Source organism: Candidozyma auris, chromosome 3 (genome assembly GCF_003013715.1).
Source record: "Candidozyma auris chromosome 3, complete sequence".
NCBI lineage: Eukaryota > Fungi > Ascomycota > Pichiomycetes > Serinales > Metschnikowiaceae > Candidozyma > Candidozyma auris.
The window spans coordinates 592,563-615,705 of record NC_072814.1 but is presented as its reverse complement, the minus strand read 5'-3'; the positions used below and the strand labels follow the sequence as shown (position 1 = coordinate 615,705).

Here is a 23,143-nt window from a genome sequence, read left to right as displayed (position 1 = left end):
CGCTGCTTCAGTAGGAGTCTGACATCTTTGAATTTTTGGTGTAGGAGACCAAATTAACTATGATCAGTAGAACTCAATAAAAAAAAATCGAAATAATGAAAAAGACCCGAACTCTATATGAATCTGCAAATTCATGTTCGCAACATTGCATCCACTAGCCACTTCAGTGGTGTATTTACGAGAGGCTTGGAGAGTGTTACTATCACTAACTATTTTTGATATTTACTAGCAAGGCATAGAGACCACCAGAATGCTTCATGGCGTGAGCTTCGACCAAAGTTCATCACACAAGCATCCTTGAGCTCATCGTTCACAACATCATATATTCAACAGTCTGCTTCTGTGGTTGAATCGGATTTCAGGCAGTCCGCTAAGACGTCCGCTAGGGTCGAGAACTTGGCACTATTAAGTCAATTGGAGAAGAGCAACCAAGCTAGGATCATGTAGCCTCTCTTAGCTTGCAAGATGGACTAATTGTAAATACAACAGTTACGTCCTATAGAACTTTAGCGCTTCTCGATGAAGGAGATATTCGCTAGCCTTCCAGCTATATTCCAAAAGAAAAACGCAATTGCTACTACCCCTGCACCGCTAGTGCAATCAGCTCAAGGGGTGTACCTGTTTTGGTGGTTGCGAAACCGCTTATCACGTTGGTCCCGCCGGAATTTAGATAGTTCCGACAGCGATAAGCAGGAGGTAGTGATGCTCACCACATCATGAAGGAAAGACGATCTCAAGAGGATGGATGATGCCTGATATTACTGTAGCATAGAGGCAACATAACCCTCGTCTCGAAGTAAAACTACGATGCTGCATGGGGCCCTAGCCATTTCAAAAAAAAAGATTAAAACATTAACAATTAGGTCTTGCGACTATATAAACTGATACCATAATTCCCGAATTGCACGCGTTGTGCCTCAAAACTTCAAATAGCGACGTCCGCTTCACTTGGCCTCAATGGCTTCCTTGGTGGCAGCCACCGCCTCATCGGCCCTTTCACCCAAAGCCCTCGCAGCAGCTTCGACGTCGTCGTGTGCGTTCTCGACCTCAGGCAATTGAGCCTCCTTCTTCTCGCTAGAAGCAGCAGCAGCGGCAGCAGCAGCGTCGCTCGACGCGGGCTCGGCGGTCTCCTCAGCAGATTGCAGGGCCACGGCAGCCTTCGCGGCATCGGTAGCCTGTTCCTTTGGAGCGGGACTTTCCCTGTCAGACTCCACGGGAGCGGCAGCAGGTCTGTCGTGAGGGTTCTTCTTCTTGAGCTTGTTGAAGAGACGCTTGAGGAAGTCCTTCTTGTCGTTCTTGTAGCGAGGCTCGGAGTCCTTGACGCTCTTCTTGGCCTTCTCGCCCTCCGCAGCCAACTTGCCTGCCTTGTCTGCCTCAGTGGTTTCCTTAGCAGTCTCGTCAGCAACAGGAGCAGCTTCAGCATCACCAGCAGCAGCCTCAGTGCCAGCGGCCTCAGAGGCAACAGCCTTATCGGCATCGGCTGCAGTCAGCTCGACCTTGTCCTTAGCCTCTTCGGTGGCAGGGGCAGCCTTGTCGGGTGCGCCCTCAGCGTCAACCTTGTCAGCGTCAGCCTTATCAACAGCGTCGGCAGCATCGGCCTTGTCACCCTTGGCAGTGCCATTGGCAGCGGTGCTCTCCTGTTCGTTGATGAAGTACTTGGAGACTCTCTTTGCTTTGTCCTTAATACCCATGTTCAACTAGTTGGTTGAGTGTTTGGTTGTTGTACCCTATTTGTATGGGAAAAGTGTGATGAGGACTAAGTGTGGCAGGGTCACAGGGAATGACTAGTATTTATAAAAAAGGCACCTCTGTCTACCGCGGCGAGTGCAGGAGCCACAAACGTCCAGCCCATACCCGCGGCGCAGACCCATGTCTCAGCCGTGCTAACTACAACAAAAAAAAGAGGAAACTTGACGAAGATAGGGAAAGAGAAGAGCAAGATGGCAACTTCAAGGCCAATTCTAGTTGCATATGTATTTGCTTATTTGAGCAAGTCCACAACTGGCCTTTCCTCATGAGTTCGCCTTTTTGGTCATGGGTTGCAAACAAGGCATGCCGCGATCTCTGCATGGCAGAGGGCGTCCTTGTTTAGTTTAAGCCAGCGCGGGCGATGCGACAACAAGAACCACAGCGAAACAAAACACAAAGACGATCCTGAGGAAACTCAATTGGGCGAGTATCAAGGCGTATTGGTCCAGCAAAAGCATCTGATTGGTCAATTGCTCTTCAAATTCTGCTTTGTATCTTTTTCGGTTCCTGTTTAAATTTTGCAATGCAGGCTGAGAAGCATGATACCCAAGGATCGCCAGTGTCGATCTTGCTGATTCCATTCCAATCGGCGATTTCTAATTACTCGTTTTCTATTGTTTTGACGATTCATCTTTCCCTGGTTCATCTTGTCCTTGTCAGTGCTTGCGTGTACGCATCCCTCTTTCCTCATACAGCCAAAACCCTTTTGCTTATCGCGGGCGCGCTCGGGCAGCCTGCTCCCTTCAAGGCGTTTTTGTGTAGCATTGCCCACAGTACGAAGAATTTCATGGGGGAATTTTCATTGCAGCTGCTCAAGTTGCCGATATTGAAATTGTCTCTTCGGCTTGCAACTCTTCAATTTCATTGGCCCTCATCAGGTGACTTCTGCAAATGTCAGCTCACCTTGAACCCACCGCAGCGTTTGCAACTGCTTCTCGCGCTTTATCCCGGCTGTTTTTGTGCCGTCATACATTCCGACGTTTCCTGTCTTTTTTAACCAGCCACCGCCTCACTAACCAAAAGATGCCCTGGGGACAATGTGCGCGTGCAAGAATGGACAGTGAAAACGGCATGTTGGGGGCAACAACGTAGAGCCGCTGATGAGAAAGAGGCAGAATGAAATTGGCGATCTGGAATCAATTTCTGGCTCGATGCAGATATCTGAGATTCTGTTGTGAGCGCATTGCCGATGTCTGTTTATGTAGAGGAACTGCTCGCTTGAAAGGTGCCTTGGTGCTGGGGATGCGAATACTACCGTTGACGGTGTTTACACCTAGAAAGATGGCAACTCCTGTAGTTTTTCTGCAACTCACGGGTTCTTGACCCATTCAATAGCTAAGCATTCAATAGCTGGACTCGCTCTCACTGGGAGTTGCAGTGGCCATGTGATGTGTCACGTGCCTTTGCCTGGCATAATTTTTCACACACACCCACATCCACCTTCTGCTTTCTGCTTGTGCCCTCGAAGAAGCAATGGGCACTAAGGAAACTGCTGAGAGGCTCAAAGAGCTTCCTTTGGATCTGCCACTTCTGATATCGAACGCATTCCTTCCCACCGCGTATAAGCTCGCATTGAGTATTGATCACTTGAAGCCAAACTTCAAAGCTTCCACTACTATTGAGCTATCGAGAAACCCAGCATGTACAACTCCACCATCGACATTTCAGCTTTGCTTACATAGCCACAACTTGGTGATTCTTTCAGCGAAGCTCACTGCTTCGGAGTTGTCCGAATCAAAGAAATTGCAAGTTTGCAATCGTAGAGACTCCCAGACAGTCGTGATGACTTGCGATACACCCACAGAAGGCTTGAGCTCAATTACTATAGACATCACTTACATGGGCAGTATTCACAACATCCAAACCTATAGAGATGAAACGTACGGTGTGTTTAAAACGAACTACTCGGACTCCGTGGAGGGAAGATCGGATAACTATATTGTTGCAACACACTCGCAGCCATATGGAGCCCGCTCTATATTTCCATGTGTAGACGAAGTCAATGTGAGGGCATCGTTTTCTCTTCAGATCACCACACATGCAAAGTTCAAAGCCCTCTCAAACTCAAAGCTAGCGTCACATTCCTACGTCGATATGTCTGATCAAGCCACTTTCACGTTTGAAACAACTCCACCAATGCCAACTTCGACGTTTGCTTTTGTACTTGGAGACCTCGAGAGCTTACAGTCGAAGGCTGGAGAAGTACCCGTGAGTATTGCAACTACGAAAGGAGACTCGCATTTGACTCATTACGCACTTCATTGTGTGGTCACTCTTCTACCTATTCTCGAGAAGCTCTTTGGTGTAAAGTACCCCCTTCCAAAGCTCGACATTGTGACCTTGCCATTTTTTAGTGAAGGCGCAATGGAAAATTGGGGTTTGATAACCGTCGTCAAGGAGAGCTTGTTCATTGTCGAGGATCCTTGCATTACTTTCCAAACCAGACAACTTTTAGCACACCAATTGACACATCAATGGCTCGGAAACTTAATCTCCTTTGATGATTTCAAGTATATGTGGTTGACTGAAGCATTTGCAACGTTTGTGGGTGATTTTGCTCTTTCTATCGCTAGGATCGAGCCCGAAGATTCACTCAACTACAACATCGGTAAGTCAGAACTAGTGGAGAATTTGATGGACATTGATTGCTTCTACGGAAAGCCGATCCCTAGCTTGAATGAACACATGAACTCTATCAAGACAGACAATAGCGCCAAGACAGGTACAATTTTTGAGAAACAGTCTTACGAAAAAGGTATGGTAATACTCAATATGGTTTCCACCATGTTTCAGCTTGATAAAAAGGCCGCGTCAATTCGCCCGTTCTTCACTGCCTTCAAAGCTGTTCTCGAAAAATACCAGCTCAAAGCAATCAAGCCTTTCGAAATATGGAATACCCTCAATGCGTCAGTCTCCTTTGATCTCCCTACTTTTATGCATTCTTGGATTCAATACTCAGGCTATCCATGCTTGAGAGTGACCATGGATGGTGACAATTTGAAGATCACACAGCATAGATTTTTGTATGACGGCGATGCCGTTGCCTTGGGACTTGAGGATGCTCCATTCAATGTCCCGCTCGCTATAAGAGCCAAGAGAGATGATGGTGAAACCATTGTCATCAACCAAGTTTTGTGTGACAGATCTACCAATATTGGTATAAAGCCAGAGCAATTGGTGAGTCTAAACTTCAACAAGCAATTTTACTACAAAGTCGTTTACGAACCTGCAATCATGCAGCATCTTCTCTCAAAAATCAAAGACAACCAGATGAGTCCATTAGAAGTGATGGGTCTCATAAATGACTATGGCAGAATTCTCGGTCAGCCGTTCAGAAAAGATGAAGCTGAGATATTTGGCAAAAATCAACTAATTACTTTAGCATCCATCATCGGCGTGTTAGCCTCGGAGACCTGGAAAATTAATTACAATGTGTTGAAAATTGCGCTCACATTCCTCGAGACAATCAACAACATTATGCTTCATTTCAGTGAGTACGATCATTTCAAGGTCTGGCTTGACGCTATCAGTGAGCAACTTTTTCAAAAAGTTGGATCCTGGGACGATGTCATCGAACAAACAAATGAGGTCTACGATTCTTGTGAATACGAATGTAGAAACGTCATTTTGCAGTTGGCGAGTGAGAGCAAAGACGCACAAACTGTTTGCAAGCGCCTTTACAAAAACCTTATACATTCTGGCATAGCTAAGAAATTTGTCGCCAAAGAATTGTTTTCTGCCACATTGAATGTGACCATGACTAAAGCCAACATGAATGAGTACAAGCAAATATTGGCGCTCGTGAAGAACTCCAACGTCTCATACTTAAAGCACACCAACGGGTCAGTTCAGGATCTACAAACTGCAGCAGTTTCCTCTCTTGGTTTCTGCCGTCAGCGAGAACTTTTGAATAAAACCCTTCATTTTGTGAACACTAACATTGATTCCAAGATGATTGAGCTTGCATTAATTGGATTCAAGTATCAGCACACGAACATCAGCAGAGAATTAATCTGGGCATGGTACAAAGTGAACTACGATCAGTGGGTGAGACGGTCGCTCAGAAAAGGGTCCGACTGGTCGAAACAGATTCACACTACCGTCACCAACATCACCAAGATGGTGCTTGGAGAGATTATGCAATACAAGCATGAAGAAATAGAGAAGTTTGTCAAAACAAAGGCCCTGCAGCTCCCACTGCACGGACTCATAGAGGCGTGGGAAGAGGTTGAGGCCGACAACGAAGAAAAAAGAGCCGTGGCTCGGTTCTACAACGACTTGGTTGACCACTTGTAAATAGGTTTCATTGCATCGTTATGTAAATACACAGAACCAGCTGTGTCAAATATCATTCATGTAGTATCTCAAATTTTCCAGGAGATCTGGCGGTCCTTCAGTTGCACCGCGTAAAGAATCGCACTAGCCATCTGGTCAAACCGGTCCCTATCCTTGGGATTGAGACAAGGCGGAGGCACCATTTCACGGATTGTACACTCGTGATTCAAGAAGAACATGAGCACAACGCAAGTCAAGGTAGCTGCAAAATCGATCAATTTATATAACCATGTTTTGCATCTTCTTGGGATGGTGGTCTGGACCGAGTCTGGTGCGAGTGGGAAAATGTTACCTGGCATGAGAATGAATGGGAAAGAAAATTCAGGGGACCTGTTTGACAGATTCCCCTATTCGTATCGAAAAAAGGTGACGCACATGAAACGGTTAGAGGGGGGAAGCAGGGCTGAAGAGAAGAAAAAAGGGATCCGGATCTTGTGTCTAGTGTGTTTGAGGTCTCCATTTGCAGCCATTTTGCAACCAAACGCTGCGAACTCGCTCGCCGCGTTAACGGCTGCGAACTCGCAATGTAACAACAATAGTACGATGTGGGGACGATCGCAAAACTGGTCGATTTGGGTAATTTTCTTTTTGTTCAATTGCCGAACATTGATCTTCGACAATGGCACCTTTTAATTTGCCTCAAGAGTGTCTGGCCAGAGAACTTGGTCTAGGTGGATAGTTATTGTGCATTGTTGAGGAACTCCTGGCCATATTGACAGTATGCGCTCAAAGGGCACAGCAGCTGACAATTGTTGGTGGCAAGGTGATTCCATGCGGCTTGTCAAGGGTCAATAGTGGTCTATGTGATATTTGATGTCTATTTAGGATAATATTGTTTTTGGTGGTTGTGATCAGAACTACATTCGAGGAACGGCCTAGGCCTTGGTTGTTTGCCTGGCTTCCCTAGCCATTCTTTGTCTCACTTCCTCATCCTCCTCATCTCTTCTCTTCAACTCTTCCTCGAGGTCGAGATTCTCCTGGATGTTCCAGAGTTCTCCGTAGAGAGACCCAGGTGTGTTAAGCAAGCCCTGGTGTGTACCTTCTTCTTGGACAGCGCCTTTATTCAACACAATGATCTTGTCACTGTCGGCAATCGTACGGAGACGGTGCGCAATTGACACGTTAGTAGAGCGCCCCTCAATGAAAATGCTTCTCAATGTCCTGAGAAGCGCTTGTTCAGTATGGGTATCAAGGGCACTAGTAGCCTCGTCGAAGAATGCGATTGGCGCACGTTTCAAGAGCACTCGCGCAATTGCAAGTCTCTGCTTTTCCCCTCCGGAGATCATGAGACCACGCTCGCCAACAATGGTGTTCATGCCCTCCGGTAGATCCTTCACTAGTTTGTCAAGTCGCACTTTCTTGACAGCCTCCATAATTTCATCATTGTGGGCGTCGAGACGTCCGTACCGGATATTCTCCATAATTGTATCATTAAAGAGTGGAGTCTCTTGTGGAACAACACCAATCGCACGCCTCAAGGATTCTAGATCAACCTTGGAGATGTCTTGTCCATCGATAAGAATGCGCCCCGAATCAACATCGTAGAATCTGAAGACAAGCTTGAGAACAGTGGACTTACCGGATCCAGAAGGACCGACAATAGCCACCTTCTCGCCAGGAGGAATGACGAAAGACGCATTTTTTAAGATAGGACGATCGGGATGGTAGCCGAAAGTAACATTCTCAAATCTGATCTCACCAGGACGGATTGGTGAGAGCGTAAGTTTCTCTGCACCAGGGTTGTTCTTCACCTTGATGTCGTAGTTCTGTAATTGGAATAAGTTCTCCATGTCAAGCAACGACTGTTTAAGTTCACGGTATACAGAACCCAAGAAGTTAAGGGGAACAGACAATTGAAAGACAAGCTGGTTAATCAAGACTAAATCACCAACACTGAGAGCTCCGGTAGCAACACCCTGGCATCCCATGTACATCATGGCAGTGAGAGCCAGAGTAAAAATAAAATTCTGGCCAGCGTTCAAAAATGCCAATGAGGTGGCGACTTTGATCGATGCGTTTTGGTAGTTTGTAAGTGACTTATCGTACTTGCTGCACTGATAAGTTTCATTATTGAAATACTTGACTGACTCGTAGTTTATCAAGGAGTCCAAGGCCACTGAAGCTGCCTGGTTATCAGCATTATTTGCTTGACGCCTGAAGCCCGTTCTCCATGCCGTAGTCTTGATGGTAAAAACAGAATAGCCAATCATGGTCATAAGGGTAACGGCGGCAAATGAGAGGCCGTAGTTATAGGTCAAGATGCCACACACCACACTAATTTCAAAACTTATGGGTATTATGTGGAAAACCATGGCGCTAAGAACATAACTGATACCTTTGGTGCCTCGGTCTATAGCTCTTGTGAGGCCACCCGTCTGCCTTGAAAGATGGAACTGCAAATCCATATCTAGGAGGTGCTTGAACGTATTGTTGGCGACTCTTTTGATGGCCAGCTGAGCGACTGATGCAAAAATTGCGTTCCTGAGCTCGCCAAACAAGACAGCGCCAAACCTAGCACCACCGTATGCCAATATCATGGTCCCCATAACCGTGCCCAAGGTGCCCAATTGCTCCGACCAGTCCACATTCATTTCATCAATGATACTTTTGAAAAAAAAAGGGACCTGGACGTTCAAAAGCTTTGAGCCTATCAACAACAGCAATGCGATCAACACTCTCACTTTGAAACTAGGCTTGTTCTTGGGCCAAATGGTCACCAAGAGGGACCTGAGCATCTTAAACTGCGACGTTGAAATCTCTCGTCCAAACAAGTACGTCGATGAGTCCTTCTTTCCATTCTCAAGCAACCTTCTTGTGGTGTGAAACCCTCTGGCATTGATGTGGCTCAACAGTGTGGACCTCGAGAATTTCGTGCTTAAATCTGTAAAGCCGAGCCGCGGGCGAGCTACTCCCATTGGAATTCTTGTGAACTGTCTCGAGGCCACTAGGGCCCCTGGCAGCCTCAACCTGAGTAAAGAGGAGAGCATTTGATGAGGAATTGATGGTGAGTTTGTGGGCTGAAGAGGTCAATGAATAGGATTTCGAGATTTCGCGATCAAGACCGTAACCTCGCTTTTCCGGGGAACCTGAAGGGTAACAAACGCAGCTTTGCTTAGTGCAGACCCGCTTGCAGAGGACTTTAATTTTGGTGAATTAAGATTTGTGCAAAGCTTGGAAGGGGAATCAGTGGTTCTTATATGAAGTCAATTTTTCTTTTTCTTTTTGGCCACTTTGGGGGAACATGAGCAATTTTCGCTTACCTGGTTTGCATGTCAATCGTTTGGCACATCTCTGCAATCACTCAGACTCTCGTGACAGGCAAAAGCGACAACTGAATGAAGAGGATTACAATGTTGTTTGTCAAATGTTTCGTAAATTTCCATCGTAGTACTTGTTTTGATGAGTTTGATTAATACTAGATAAGAAGTGGCTGCGAAATTCTGGATACTACCCGGTATGAAGGTGAATTCGGGTCTCGAAACCGAGCAATGAACCATCCTACTCTTTATTATCAAACTCCATATATTCTATAAAAACTTAAATCATTAATTAATTCCTTTTCGTTTCTTTTGTAGCCCATTAGTTCTCAGAGTTGGTCTTGGAAGAGAACTCGGCCTGCTTCACCAAATTCTGAGGAGCATCCATCCTAGGCAACATCACCTCAACCATTCTGATCTTAGTGTTCTCGTTGAATGCAGAGTTGTTGAACAAGGCCTCGATCTCACCAACAGTGGCAACACGGTTGGTCTCATAATCACGGGCCTTGAACAATGGCAAGAGTCCCAAGTTGTCCCATGGCTGGATGTCGTTGTAGGTGGCAGTCTCGCCGTGGATCAATCTCTCGATGGTGTAACCATCGTTATTCAACACAAACAAGTATGGGGTGGTCTCCCACTTGACCATGGTGGAGATCTCCTGGACAGTCAACTGCAAGGAACCATCACCGACAAACAAAATGACTCTCTTCTTAGGGTCGATTTCCTGTGCAGCCATGACCGCACCCAAGGTAGCACCAACCGTGAAACCAATGGATCCCCACAACACCTGGGAAATACCAATACAGTTGTCTGGGAAGTATGACTGAACAATGCCAAATGCAGAGGTACCGGTCTCTGTAATGACGATATCGCCCTCCCTGAACCAGGAGGACAATCTAGACCACAACCATTCTTGGGAAATAGCGGCCTTGTCACCTGGGCTAGGAATCACCCTTCTCTGAGGAACTGGCAATGGCTTATAGTTGGCAACGTGCGATGGGATCTTCTCCAACAAGACATTGAGGGCCTCCTTCATCTGGACACCTGGGAACGTGGCTTGTCTGATCTTGGTGTAGTCAGAGTGGAACTCGACAATGTTCTTGGTCTTGTAAGAGTACGAGAAGGAACCGGTGTTGAAATCGGATAACAAGGCACCGATGGAAAGGACTAAGTCGGCGTTCTCGACAGCCTCCTTGACGTTTGGTTCCGAAAGAGAGCCAACGTAGACACCACCGAATCTTGGGTGGGATTCGTTCACAGCAGACTTACCCATTGGAGTGACGAACACAGGGAAGCTGGTGGAGTCAACCAAACGGCGCACTTCGTCTCTGCAGCTGTGTCTAGAGGCACAGGCATCAACCAAAATGATTGGGTTCTTGGATTTGTCAACCAAGTCCAAGACGGTCTCGATGACCTCTTCCTGTGCATCTGGGTCGTTTTTCTTCAAGGACAAGTCGATGGGGGTATCCAACAAAGAAGCAGGAACGGTCAAGTCGACCAAGTTGGCAGGCAAGCCAACGTAGACAGGTCTCTGGTGAACCCATGCTTCTCTGATGCATCTGTCAATTTCACCAGGAGCAGAGTTGATGTCAGATATGAAAGCCGTGGTTTGGGAGATGTTGTTGGACATTCTGTGGAACACAGTGAAGTCACCGTTACCCAAGGTGTGGTGCAACAACAACTGCTTGGCCTGAGACGAGATCGATGGCACACCGACAACGTGCAACAAACCAACGTGCTCGGCGTAAGCACCACCAACACCGTTCAAAGCAGACAACTCACCAACACCGAAGGTGGTGACAAGACAGGCAAGACCTTTCACTCTGGAGTAACCGTCAGCAGCGTAGGCGGCGTTCAATTCGTTGGCGTTACCAGCCCATCTCATGCCGTCAACTTCATAGATTTTGTCCAAAAGAGACAAGTTGAAGTCGCCAGGAAGACCAAAGATGGTCTGGACTTGAAGCTGGTTCAATCTCTCGAAGAGGTATCTACCTAATGTGATTTCAGACATGTTAATTGTGTTTTGATGATGATTGTGAAGGAGAAGAATGGAAGTGCTACGGATTCTGGCCTCTCTTTATACCCAACTTTTGCCGGAAGAGGTCGGCTTGACCGAGTGGTGGTGGTGTGACGAAGGTAGTCCGTAGGCGCATAATGGGTTCTGGTTGCAACGTTCGCGGGCCGCGTAGGCGCATGCTCTCATTAGGTGAGGTGAAAGTATGCGCTTACAAGGCTCGGTCATACACCACCGTAGCCACTCATGGCCGGGTCCCAGTCGGAACACCAGAAAACTACGCCAAAAAGAAGGAAAAACGAAGGCAACAAAACAGCTCAAGCAGTCTACCTTCGGAGTGTCTCCCCTTCGAGTCTGTTCTGAAGGTGCAGGTGAAATTAGCCCCAGGGCCCAGTTTCACTGTATCAGGCGATGTTGCGGCCCATCTCCTCCCGACAATGCACAAACCAATGGAATCAGCCTCACCACGCAGGCCGGCCGGTTTCCATTCAAGATGGCGTGAAGATCAGAAGTAGATGAAGTGCATCGGGTTATCTAGGGAGTTGTTGGTGCATGCCTTCGATCGCAGATGAAAGGGTGGGATGCATGGAAGACATGGGCAGTAAGGGCTGGGTACTTTTCAAATTGTGTAGATGAATAGAATGTGAGAATATCAAAGGAGGTAAATACGATATGTTTGGTGTTCATTGAGGACTTCTACAATTTTACTCTTGCAAAGTTTTTATGCGTTTAATGAGTGCCTTTTTTTGAATACGCTTGAGCGTCAATGGGGAGAGAGAACAATGTCTGAGATAGTGAACACGAAAAAGTGGGATGTTAAAGGCGATTATATGCGCATGAAGAGATGTGCTGAGCTGATTTAGCGTCGAGCGAAAGCTTATCTGATACATCTGTTGGTAGAAAAACCAAGTTCGTTATTTGTAGTACGATGTTCGAACAGGAGCTCTTGGCCAGTAGATGGTGTGGTTGCGACTTTACAAAATTAGCATAAAGCAACAGGTACTGCGAAAAAAAGAAAAATCTCAAGTTTACTCATTAAGAGGTGCCTATAAGGCTTGGGTTCATTGGAGACATAGGAAGAGAAATAAATGTCCGAACAAGCAAACAAAAGTCTACTTAGATTTTCCTGTCCTTTTTATTCGTTCTACATTTTTCTGCTCATCCCTTGTTCTTTGGCTGCAAATAGAAACTTGCGTTCAAAAAAAGTGCGAGTTAGTGTCCGGGTAATCCACCATCACCTGAAAGCCATGTGAAGCAAAACTCGTGACAACAACATCTTTGCTTCTCACAGTAAATCACGTTGTGGTAATCACGTTTCGATAAACAATCCCAGGTCTGCAAACGCCATCCAATTCTTACAGCCAGTTCAACCTCGACACCCAGAAAAGTTTCAAATAGTCTATTTGGGACTTCTGAGTTCTAGCCGTCGTCAAAAAATCCCCCCTTTTTTTCCGCTTCTAAGGAGCTCCCACAACAACCCTCCTCCCTCCCAAGCGCACGTCCACGTGAACAAGATGGTAAACAAAAGAGACGCTGCCAACTCCTACGTTGAAGGTAACAAGAAAGTCAAGCTTGACAATGGCAAAAAGGAGGATATCGCCATTGACTCGGAATTGTTGGGCGACCAATCGTCGTATGCCAATTCAGGTAACCAGGACCAAGGCGATGTGAAGGATGAAGAAGCGGCTGTCGCTGCTGCTGCTTCATTGGCACAGGAAGCCGACCCTGCCAATGCTGCCGCTGCTGCTTTGAGCCACCAGCAACAGTCACACCCACATCATCATCACCAACAACAGCAGCAACAACAGCAGCAACAACAGCAACAGCAGCATGCCTTGCACCATAGGATGTACGACACTTATAGTTCTCTGGTTCACGCTGCTGCAGCTCAACACACTCACAGACCCGATCTGACCATGTTGCAGCCTACAACTTTGCCTCCTCCTGCTAACAGCAAGCCCCCTCACGGTTCTGACGAATGGCACCGCATCAGACGTGAGAACCACAAAGAAGTTGAGAGAAGGAGAAGAGACCTGATCAACGCAGGTATCAAGGAGTTGGCTGCTTTGATACCTACCCCAGACACGAACAAGGCTCAAATTTTGCAGAGAGCTGTTGAATTCATCAAGCGTTTGAAAGAAAACGAGAACAACAACATTGAAAAATGGACATTGGAAAAATTGTTGACTGAGCAAGCTGTCAGTGAGTTGAACGCCTCAAACGAGAAATTGAAGGCTGAATTGGAAAGAGCTTACCGTGAGATTGACAGCTTGAGAAGACAACTTGACGAAAAGCAATAGGCTTAACGTCCACTTCGCTCATCTTTGTACCATAGGTTGCTTCCTTATTTGTTTTATTAATTATTGAATGAGAGAATTACTTCTCCAGCGAATGGAGGAGTCTACAGTATGACAATACAATATCTTCACCATGCAAATTAATTTAATCCGAGAAAGATTATTTTCTCATGCTGTTGTATAAACATTAATCAGTATTCTTGTGAATGCAATTGGTTATGCGATCCGGGACCGCTCGTATCACCCACATCAAATATCGTCTCCGAAATCCCACAATTTGGTATGCTCATGCTTTGGGTTGCTACTTATTCTCGTTGACCTCAGTGTCTTTAGTCTTCTGCAGCTTTTCTTCCTTGCTCTTCTTCGAATTGTCCTTGTTTGGGTTTTTTCCTTCTGACTCTTTCTCTTCAAGTTTGTCCTTTTCCTGCTCTTTTGTAGGATTTAGAATGTATTTATCATGAAGCCCAATGTATCGTTGCACCTCGCTTTCAAATGAAGCATAGTCTTGTCTAAGTCGTGCTAAGAATGGCTCGAACTTCAAGGGCGAAAACTCCTTAGCTCTCAGAACTATCTTTTCAGTCGACTTTCCAAAGAGAAGTCTCATGATTTCATTTTCATGAATAGCTGTCATTTCACGCAGCACAGCATACTCGATGAGGATGCTATCGTCAAGCATAAGATCAAGGAGATCCTTTTCATTCATCTCGATCAAAGCAGCAACTTCTCTGGTTGTTAAATCACCGTGAAGGTCCGGTTTCGTGAGACCCACCAGCTCTGCAGAGGTCTTGGCACTGAAGTATTTGAGCCACTGATTCCTATCACGTAAGAAGAACCTCAACTTATCTTGATGTATCCAAAGCCGTAATTGCGGCATAAAGAGACGATGACTGAAGAACTTGTCAAGCAAGCCTTTCCTATTATACTCTGCAGTGAGGATATCTGAATACCTTTTAGGAATGTACGCCACTTTACCCTCCACGAATGACTTAAATAGAGGTGAAACCTCCTGAAGGCTCGAAAAATGCTGATTTCGACAATTGTAAAGTTGAAGTTTGTCATTGACATTAAGCTTGTCAGGGTCGTCCTTGACCTCCTTTGGGCTTCCATGAGTGTACCTGTCTGGCGCAGATTCCTTGCTGACAGCCAAAGCTGTAATATCAATGTAGAGACCAGAATCGACGTCAATGAATCTGGCATCGATATTGTTTTTTCCATTGCTTTTTTCCCTGACAGTAATGGAGGACGTGATATCGATGAAATAACGACTGAAGCCGTCTTTGCCGTCTTCAACAACGAGAGATTGGTTAAAGTACATGGCTAGTTTGTGCAAGTCCATGATTGGCACCTGAACATCAATGTCGTTGTCCCAAGGAAACCCTATACCATTCCAATACCACGAGAGAAGGGAACCATGTGCCATCCACGTCCTGATACCTTGCTTACGACAAAAGGACAACCAAGTTCTCACCATACGATGCAAAGTAAGTTCTTGTTCTTCTGAGTGAAGCTTTATGCCGTTGAAAAATCTCCAATCGTAGTGGTCGCCAATAACAGTATTAAAGATTCTGGCCTCTTTGAAAAACTTTGGTGGATCATTTTGAGTCGCTACAGAATATTGGACAGATTGAAGGTACTTTTCTTCTTGCTGTGTCAATGGCTTTGATTGACTTCGACTTTGCAACTGATCAATAATCTCACTTGGGTTCAGAACGAAGTCCAGGTGGCTTAAGTGGATTTGATAATCGCTTATCACTCTTTCGGTGAACGAAGGAACCTCTTGGTTCAACAAAGTAAACTCCTCCAATGTGTTGATCGTTTTCTTACCCAGTTTGATGTAATCATCGACAATGCCATTATGTAGTAGCTTCTCTTTGGCCCCAGTTGTTGTGATATTATACGAACCATTATCGGTCATGAAAATAACGCTGGCAGGAGGAGGAGCATGCGTATACATATAAGATCTTCCAGCGATCACTCCCATGCTAGCCTCCATTCTGCCCGGATACTTTTTAACGTTGAAACCCATCCGAAGCCTGTTGCCATCATCGTGAGTAAAGGGCAAGTCTTTATCCTCAAGGCAGTACTCTGCTGGATCCAAGGATTCGTGTGGGTTGGGCTTGTCATGCTTCTTCGCCATCTCTTCTTCCTTTTCACGTTGATCCATGAACGAGCATGTTGTGTGCTCGTTGGTGAATATATACTGATCAAGCACAGACATGTCCATCCAGTCCGCCCAGTGGAATGGCGCCGTAATGCCTTGTGGCGACGTCAGCGCATGCTTTCGTATGAAGTAGTAGTAGAAGGCCAAGGTGAACCTTGGGTCAAACGGTTGCACATCGGGCCGGTCCTTGTCGTTTTGGAAAAAATAGGGGGGAATTTCTAGTTCGGTCTGATCCTTGCGCAAACGGGTATCGACTCTCCAGAAGACGTCCTCCAAATCATTCTTTCTTCGCTGCTTCACCTTCTGAATGACTTTCTTGTTGAGTGAGTCTTGGTCAGTGTTGAGTGGATTAGACAGCCATAGCGACACCAGAAGCGAGTCCAAGTAATTGGCTGGTTGTATCAGGCGAGGGATCGACGCCAGCGAGAGCCAGAGAGACAAAAGCACCAAGGCACCACACACAAGGAGAGCGTGGAGGGCTCTTCGTTTGATGCCCATGAACATGGTGAAAATCTGAAGCAGCTAAACGCAATGCAGCAAAAGGACGATTGGGAAGATTAGAAGAAGTGAGGGTGGAGTGTTGGCCGGATAAGAGTACGCGGGAGGTAGGAAGGAAGGAAGGAAGAAAAACAATAGTGAATTCAGCACTGAGGTACCTTCTAAAAAAAAGATCGTGTGTCTGCGCAACAAAGGCGGCTCATCACATTGTGGTATGGATCTCCTCTACTCACTCTCGCAGCTTCCAGAAAGGGCACCTCGGTCACACGATACGAGGAGATCAAAAGAGGGCTAGTGCAAACACATTTGTTTAAAAATTTAGACAAGCACTTTTGAACTTTGTGGAATATAGAGGGCAATTGCTCTGCACTTTGAGCGTTTTGAGAGTGCCGCTGGGTTTCAGGGCTTTCGCAGTGAGACGCTGGACATGCTGCAATCGTCCGTAAACGGCATCCGGTCGGGTGAGCTTCCGCAAGCGGATCTTGTGTGACTAGGGCTCTCGTGAGAGGATGTGGCTGGGTGCAAATGTGGATACTAAAAAGAGCAAAGTGGGCTTCGTTTGATAAGCTTTTAGGTTTAATTTAGGAAACCTATTTTTACGAGGTGGTGGGTGGGTGGGTGCCATAGGTGCCGCGGTGGGGGAAGTCGATCGGGGTAAAAGGTACAATAATGACACTTATCGCCAGGGCCACTTCGGGCGAGGACCCAAGGTATTTTTCGCACCTTGCAGGCAGGCAGTTTCCACGGGAAGGGACCCTTTGGGGTCTTACCTAAGTAATTAAATTCACCTTTAAAAGCCCACAATCTTTTCGAATCTCGTAAAACCCCCTCAAGCCCGCTGCCCAGAGGTGACGGCGAAAGCGTGGCACTTGTTTGGATCACGCTCTCTGTGACGCTCAGGAGCTGGTGGGCCAAGGTTGTACTGTGTGCGCATTCCCCAAATGTCCAGAGACTTCACTCTAAGACAAGAAAGGACTGGAAAATGAAAGCAGATCATAAAGGATTCGACTTGGCACTGCAATCAGCTAATCTGTCAGTTAGAGTTTCGTTAGCCTCAGGAAGGGCAACTTGAAGGTTACGAGCGCGGGAACTCGGTGGGGTAGTCTGCTTATCGGTGGACCTCTACCAGATCAGGCGGTCAAATGTGAAAGAGGCATGTACTGCGAAGCTGCGTCACGTCGACTTTCCAATTGACAGCTACCAATCCACGCTTCTGGCTTTGACGTTGATAGCGCCATTCAAATTTTACACCAATTGTATTGCTTGACACAATTCACAAGTCTACCCGAGGATCTAAATTACGTTGACTTTGCATCAACAATCATGAGTCGCAATGTGGATGCGTCCTAGCTTCTAGCATTTTCACTGCACGCCCTCAACACTATGACCATTGCCTCAACTGCTTTTTTTTTCTGCAATGAATCGCTTCTATAAACTAACTTTTAAGCTTCGCGTAGAAGACAGTTGTCCTCTATGCTTCAGACTTTGCTTTGGTACAATCTGAAGAGGCCCCGATTCCTCTTCAGGTTTACCTTTAGCTTGCAATCTATCCGTCCTCTACCACGCTGACCCTGTGACCTGATGCTTTTGGGCGGCAATGGCCACGGCAGCAGAATGGGCGGCGATGGAGGTGACTCTGTTCCCTAAGTACACCCAGGAGCCTCCTGACGAGTGCCATGTACTGAACACGTCTATCCACGAAACGGCAAAAAGAAACATTCCTTGCAAGCACATTCTGCGTCTGTGGTGATCATCTGCTTCGATGGTGTTGGCATAAATGGTGAAAATGAGCAAAAACAAGGAATACCACGGGGTGCATTTGTGGTGACACTTGAACTTCTCTGCTCCCATGAGATCTAGTGACTGTAACACTGCTAGCGTGAATGCCAACAGAGCCAAAAGATACCCTTGAATGGGTAACACTCTGTACCTCGAGATCATGGAAAAGCTGAAAATTGCTGGAGGAACTGCCAATTAGTATAGTGTACTTTACATTCCCTCGATATCGTCAAAAGTTGCGAAGCCCCATTGTCTGGGGGATGATCAAAAGCATTATTTTAGTAACACTCCTTGCACTGGGCACTACTATTTGTTTTGATGTGATTGGCCGAATTGAAGGCGATTTGAATAACGCACAATTGACGCCTTTTTTTTCTTCTCTCGACGGTCATTTTTTTCCAACGGTCACTGCTCCCCAGGGTCCATGCTGCAAAGGGGTCATTATCTGGCTGCAGACCTCAGCCTTGCGAGATCCTTCAGTGCGCGTGAAGTACGCTAGTGGAGCTAAGGGCATAGGAGTAGGAGAGCGCATTGAAAATTGTACAATAATTGCAACACCGTGAGTTTCCTTTAAATCTTTGCTTTTCGCTTCCATGAGGAGTATTTCGTATCAAGCGCATTGTATAGACCTTGAAATTTGGAAAGAAACGAGATAGAAACTTCGTGTGACGTCATGGACAAGTAGCTCTCACGATGCGAATTGACTTTTATGATCTGCCATGAAGACAAGCAATCTGGCATGGCGTAAATTTAAAACAGAGTTTTCACCAAAGATAATCTGTAATTGAATGTACCCAAGCCACTCCCATTCATCTATAACTAAGCTAGACATACGTCCTAAGGAGCTTATGACTTTATCCACGAGTAAGAATGATTTTCCGTGAAAATCGTCAAATATACTCATATATCGAGATGCAAATCCTTACTGACTTCTAAGCCCACAATGTCCAGCATAAAGGCCTCAGAAACGAGGTCGCTCACAACTGAGACACCATAAGAAAAAGTCAGTCAGATTCCATGTGACTGATATGATCAAGTTGACATCGAAGACAATATTATATCTTTTGTGCTTCTTCAGACAATTGCTTCAGGAAGCTGCCAGGATTTACGGTTTCATTGCCATATTTGGATCAGCGATAGGAATTTGCATCAACATGAGCATATTCGTTGGTAGATCTAGTCTTTGATGGGAGATGTTTCGGAAATATTGGCGTCCTCGACAGCACTCGCCCTATATTCAGTTTATTAGCGCTTGAATTCCGTTTTTTGATCCATTCGCAACATGCCCCACACTCTTTTCAAGCAAAATTGTCAAAACGTAAAACACTAGTGAAAATGCTAAGAAGGCAAGAAAAAATTAACGGATAATTCCTTGGTCTTGCTCACGTTATCCTCCCATCTTATCACGTCGCGGAGATCACCGAAACCCTTACAAACTCAACTTCATGGCGCTTATCTTATCGCTTCTCACAGCCAATGAACGCACCCCGGGTTGCAAATGGTCCATGAAATCCAATATTACAACAGTGTTGCCCTAAAATTTTATATGAGTCATCAAAACTCTTAGGATCAAGTCACAAAATCACTACAGTCCACACTTTGAAACCTTTTCTTATCGAAGAATATCATTGTCTAGGTACGGCATTCTGCATTCGCTAACAAACCTTGATAACGAGCGGCGGGCATTTTTCACTCCCATCGCAGAACTTATCCGCCGTAACACTGCACCTTGATGCTTGCACGAAATATCCTTTCTTATCTCTTCTGCTTTTGCATTTAAAGATGGCCATCTAGCTTTTTTTCCTCAAGTTTCACATTAGTTCCAAAATAATCCACCATGGAATCAGTCAAACGCTTGGGCAAGAGAGTTGTGCGCAAGGTCACCACGAAAGATGGTTTCTTCGGTGACTACGACTACGCATACTTATTTATTCCTGATATCCCCTTTACGAATAAAACTCCCAAGACCCAGCCATTCTTCGGCTTGAACTCGGAGATGCCACTATTCCTAGGGTTTCTTCTAGGTCTCCAACATGCGTTGGCTATGTTGGCTGGTGTGGTGACTCCACCGCTTATAATTTCATCGACGGCTAACTTTGATGCCACCACAACAGAGTATCTTGTTTCTGCGTCTTTAATTACCTCGGGCATCTTGTCCATCATCCAGATCACAAGGTTCCGCTTGTGGAAGTCCAATTACTACTTGGGCACTGGTTTGCTCTCTGTGGTGGGCACATCTTTTTCAACCATCACTATCGTCACCAAATCGTTTCCCATGATGTACGATAGCGGCATCTGCGAGACGATAAATGGAGTGAAACAGCCCTGCATTGCAGGATACGGCCATTTGTTGGCAACTGGGTCTCTCTGCGGACTTCTAAGCGTACTTTTATCATTCACTCCATCGAAGGTTTTGAACAAGATCTTTCCACCAATTGTGACTGGGCCGGTCGTACTCTTGATAGGTGTCCATTTAATTGAATCTGGCTTCAAAGATTGGGCTGGTGGCTCCTCCTGCGTGGGTGAAACTTGTGGGACAGCCAAACCTTTGCATTGGGGCTCTGCTGAATTTATCGGTCTTGGGTTTTTGGTCTACGTTTCCATCATTCTCGCTGAACGGTTTGGATCTCCAATCATGAAGTCGTGTGCTGTCATTGTGGGCTTGTTGATTGGCTGTATCGTAGCTGCTGCTTGTGGCTACTTCTCCCATTCCGATATTGACCTGGCTCCTGCTGCAACTTTTATCTGGGTAAAAACTTTCCCTTTGAAGCTTTATGGGCCAATTGTGCTACCGTTCTTGGCAGTGTACATTGTCTGCGTTATGGAAGCCATTGGAGACATTACAGCAACATGTGATGTTTCAAGATTGGAAGTCGAAGGTGAACTCTTTGACTCCAGAATTCAAGGCGGTGTTCTCGCTGATGGCTTGAACGGTATTCTTGCCGGTCTTATGACGGTAACGCCCATGTCAGTATTTGCACAAAATAACGGTGTGATTTCCATCACTAAATGTGCCAACAAAGCCGTCGGGTACTGGGCTGTGTTTTTCCTTCTCATTATGGGAATTTTCAGCAAATTCGCTGGTGCTATTGTATCGATTCCAAAGGCCGTTTTGGGTGGAATGACGACATTTCTTTTCACCTCGGTTGCCGTGAGCGGGATGAAGATTATTTGTTCTACCGAGTTTACGAGACGAGACAGGTTTTTGCTTACTGCATCTTTGCTTCCAGGCTTTGGTGCTACACTCGTGCCTGACTGGTTTAGTTACGTATTTACGTACTTGGGCCCAAATAAGGCATTGCAAGGTTTCTTCGACGCCATTGTTTTGGTTATGGAGACAGGATTCGCCTTAACCGGATTTATTGGAGTGATTCTCAACTTAGCGTTGCCGCAAATCGCTGACGAAGTCGAAGAGCTCAATGAGGTCGTTTTAGAGGTTGTGGGGTCTGCCGACGAACACGCTTTAGAAGTGTACAAGTCCAAAGAGCTTGATACGTATACTCACCGTGGCATTGACGAATCAACATCCAGCAAAGAAAGAGACTAAGACGCGAAAGCGGGTAAAACATGGGCAAAAGTTGCAATGATTGGGAAAAAAGATTTCACAACCTCGTAATAAGGATCCAATCAAGTGGGCCACTATCACATTCATGTTCCCCGGATTCTCAGTGGCATGCAGGCATTGTCATAGTACATATTTTTCGCCATGACATGGCAGCGGCAGCAACTCCGAGGATGCACCAAATCTAAGGAGTTCTTGCCTGAGATTCATGAAACTCGAGGTTTTCAATTATTTAAATATCAATAAAGAACAGGCCATCGGCAATACCTTCCAAATTCGGCAGGGTCTCCCGGCAACTAAGTTGACTCCACACTGTAGCGCAAAAAACTCGGTGTTTCAGTGAGCATAAATATTCAGAAAAAAAATAACACTCTATTTGCGCACAGACCTCGGTTATCGATTCTTCATATAGCCGTCCTACCGCTAAACCTATAAAGCCCAGACAATTACTGTACAATTTTTCACCTAACACTTTTTCACTTCATCGCTTCTATTCTTTTTTTATTTTTATTTATACATCACATTTTTCTTTCTTCAAATTACTTTCTAGATTCACCATGGAAATGCAGGTAGCTCCCGCTTTTACAAAATCAAAGAGTCCGCTCCCGCTTACCTTGTTGTTGCGTCTCAATGCTTTGCTCAAGAAGTCCGTCTTCTCTCGCAAATTCTACCAGGAGATAACCGATAAGGTGTTGAGCAAGTCCTCGTCTGTTGATGCAAACTTGTACTTCATTTGTTACTTCACGCTATTGTTGAGCTCGATCTTGAACAACAAGCCCCAGATTGTGAGGTTCTTGAAGCAGCAGAAGGCCAATATTATCAAGTTGGTGAACAGAGGGTTCAACACGAACTTCGAGGTGGAAAAGCTGAATGAAAAAACTAAGGAATCAGAGAATGTGGAAGTGGAATATAAGTCCAATCTTGCCGTCCACTTGAAAGCGGTGTCGTCATATATTGCGGACGTGAGAATCTTCAATCGTCTCACTGACTCCATCAAGTACATGCCTTGGATCATTGACGAATTCACCGCCATGATGAATCCAGCGTCGTCGGTACCTCGACTTGACCGCATCGTCAATTTCTTACAGTCGATCAACTGTCTTGTCCTCGAGCTTTTTGAAAATGCCGGCTGGCTCACAGACCACAATTGGGTTGGCACAGGCGATAATGCCTACTGGTCCATGCTCACGTATGTGTGGTGTTCGAGAGTATGGGGTGCCTACTTGGTGCTCGAGATAGTGGAGCTTTTCAGAAGAACACCGTTTGCCAAATGGGACAGCAACTGGCGCTTGGCGGTGTTCAAGCAAGCAGTCCAGCTTCCATTGGTTGTGCATTGGTCGCTCTATGAAGGTTGCTTGACTCCATTCTGGGTCGGTCTTTGCGGTAGCGGAGCCTCCTGGTGGGGCTTTAGAGACATGTGGGCCTCGATAGATTTGAGCTAGACTTGATTGAAATCTATTCAAATTCAGCAGATATATTTATTATACATAA

At 45.8% G+C, this 23,143-nt stretch overlaps 9 protein-coding genes across 9 annotated transcripts; 4 read left to right on the top strand and 5 right to left on the bottom strand. All coding sequences in view use genetic code 12, as the record gives it.

Annotated features, from left to right (window-relative positions):
* Nucleotides 1-944: 944 nt before the first annotated feature.
* On the bottom strand, nt 945-1,691 carry CJI96_0002906 (uncharacterized protein; the record flags this gene model as incomplete). The annotated part of the gene is made up of 1 exon (XM_029033591.2): nt 945-1,691. The coding sequence occupies one exon, from the start codon at nt 1,689-1,691 to the stop codon at nt 945-947; it is 747 nt and encodes a 248-aa protein (XP_028892183.1).
* A 1,531-nt stretch (nt 1,692-3,222) lies between these two features.
* Nucleotides 3,223-6,045, top strand: CJI96_0002905 (uncharacterized protein; the record flags this gene model as incomplete). The annotated part of the gene is made up of 1 exon (XM_029033592.2): nt 3,223-6,045. One exon carries the CDS (start codon nt 3,223-3,225, stop codon nt 6,043-6,045), a length of 2,823 nt encoding a protein of 940 aa, XP_028892184.2.
* Nucleotides 6,046-6,959: 914 nt separating this feature from the next.
* On the bottom strand, nt 6,960-8,999 carry ATM1 (ATP-binding cassette Fe/S cluster precursor transporter; the record flags this gene model as incomplete). The annotated part of the gene is made up of 1 exon (XM_029033593.2): nt 6,960-8,999. The coding sequence occupies one exon, from the start codon at nt 8,997-8,999 to the stop codon at nt 6,960-6,962; it is 2,040 nt and encodes a 679-aa protein (XP_028892185.1).
* Nucleotides 9,000-9,663: 664 nt separating this feature from the next.
* Nucleotides 9,664-11,352, bottom strand: PDC11 (indolepyruvate decarboxylase 1; the record flags this gene model as incomplete). Its single annotated transcript, XM_029033594.2, has 1 exon — nt 9,664-11,352. One exon carries the CDS (start codon nt 11,350-11,352, stop codon nt 9,664-9,666), a length of 1,689 nt encoding a protein of 562 aa, XP_028892186.1.
* Nucleotides 11,353-12,869: 1,517 nt separating this feature from the next.
* Nucleotides 12,870-13,655, top strand: CBF1 (Cbf1p; the record flags this gene model as incomplete). The annotated part of the gene is made up of 1 exon (XM_029033595.2): nt 12,870-13,655. The coding sequence occupies one exon, from the start codon at nt 12,870-12,872 to the stop codon at nt 13,653-13,655; it is 786 nt and encodes a 261-aa protein (XP_028892187.2).
* Nucleotides 13,656-13,953: 298 nt separating this feature from the next.
* Nucleotides 13,954-16,317, bottom strand: MNN4 (Mnn4p; the record flags this gene model as incomplete). Its single annotated transcript, XM_029033596.2, has 1 exon — nt 13,954-16,317. The coding sequence occupies one exon, from the start codon at nt 16,315-16,317 to the stop codon at nt 13,954-13,956; it is 2,364 nt and encodes a 787-aa protein (XP_028892188.1).
* A 1,551-nt stretch (nt 16,318-17,868) lies between these two features.
* Nucleotides 17,869-18,252, bottom strand: CJI96_0002900 (uncharacterized protein; the record flags this gene model as incomplete). Its single annotated transcript, XM_029033597.1, has 1 exon — nt 17,869-18,252. One exon carries the CDS (start codon nt 18,250-18,252, stop codon nt 17,869-17,871), a length of 384 nt encoding a protein of 127 aa, XP_028892189.1.
* Nucleotides 18,253-19,927: 1,675 nt separating this feature from the next.
* Nucleotides 19,928-21,637, top strand: XUT1 (Xut1p; the record flags this gene model as incomplete). Its single annotated transcript, XM_029033598.2, has 1 exon — nt 19,928-21,637. One exon carries the CDS (start codon nt 19,928-19,930, stop codon nt 21,635-21,637), a length of 1,710 nt encoding a protein of 569 aa, XP_028892190.2.
* Nucleotides 21,638-22,209: 572 nt separating this feature from the next.
* CSO99 (Cso99p) lies at nt 22,210-23,094 on the top strand (the record flags this gene model as incomplete). The annotated part of the gene is made up of 1 exon (XM_029033599.2): nt 22,210-23,094. The coding sequence occupies one exon, from the start codon at nt 22,210-22,212 to the stop codon at nt 23,092-23,094; it is 885 nt and encodes a 294-aa protein (XP_028892191.2).
* Nucleotides 23,095-23,143: the final 49 nt, after the last annotated feature.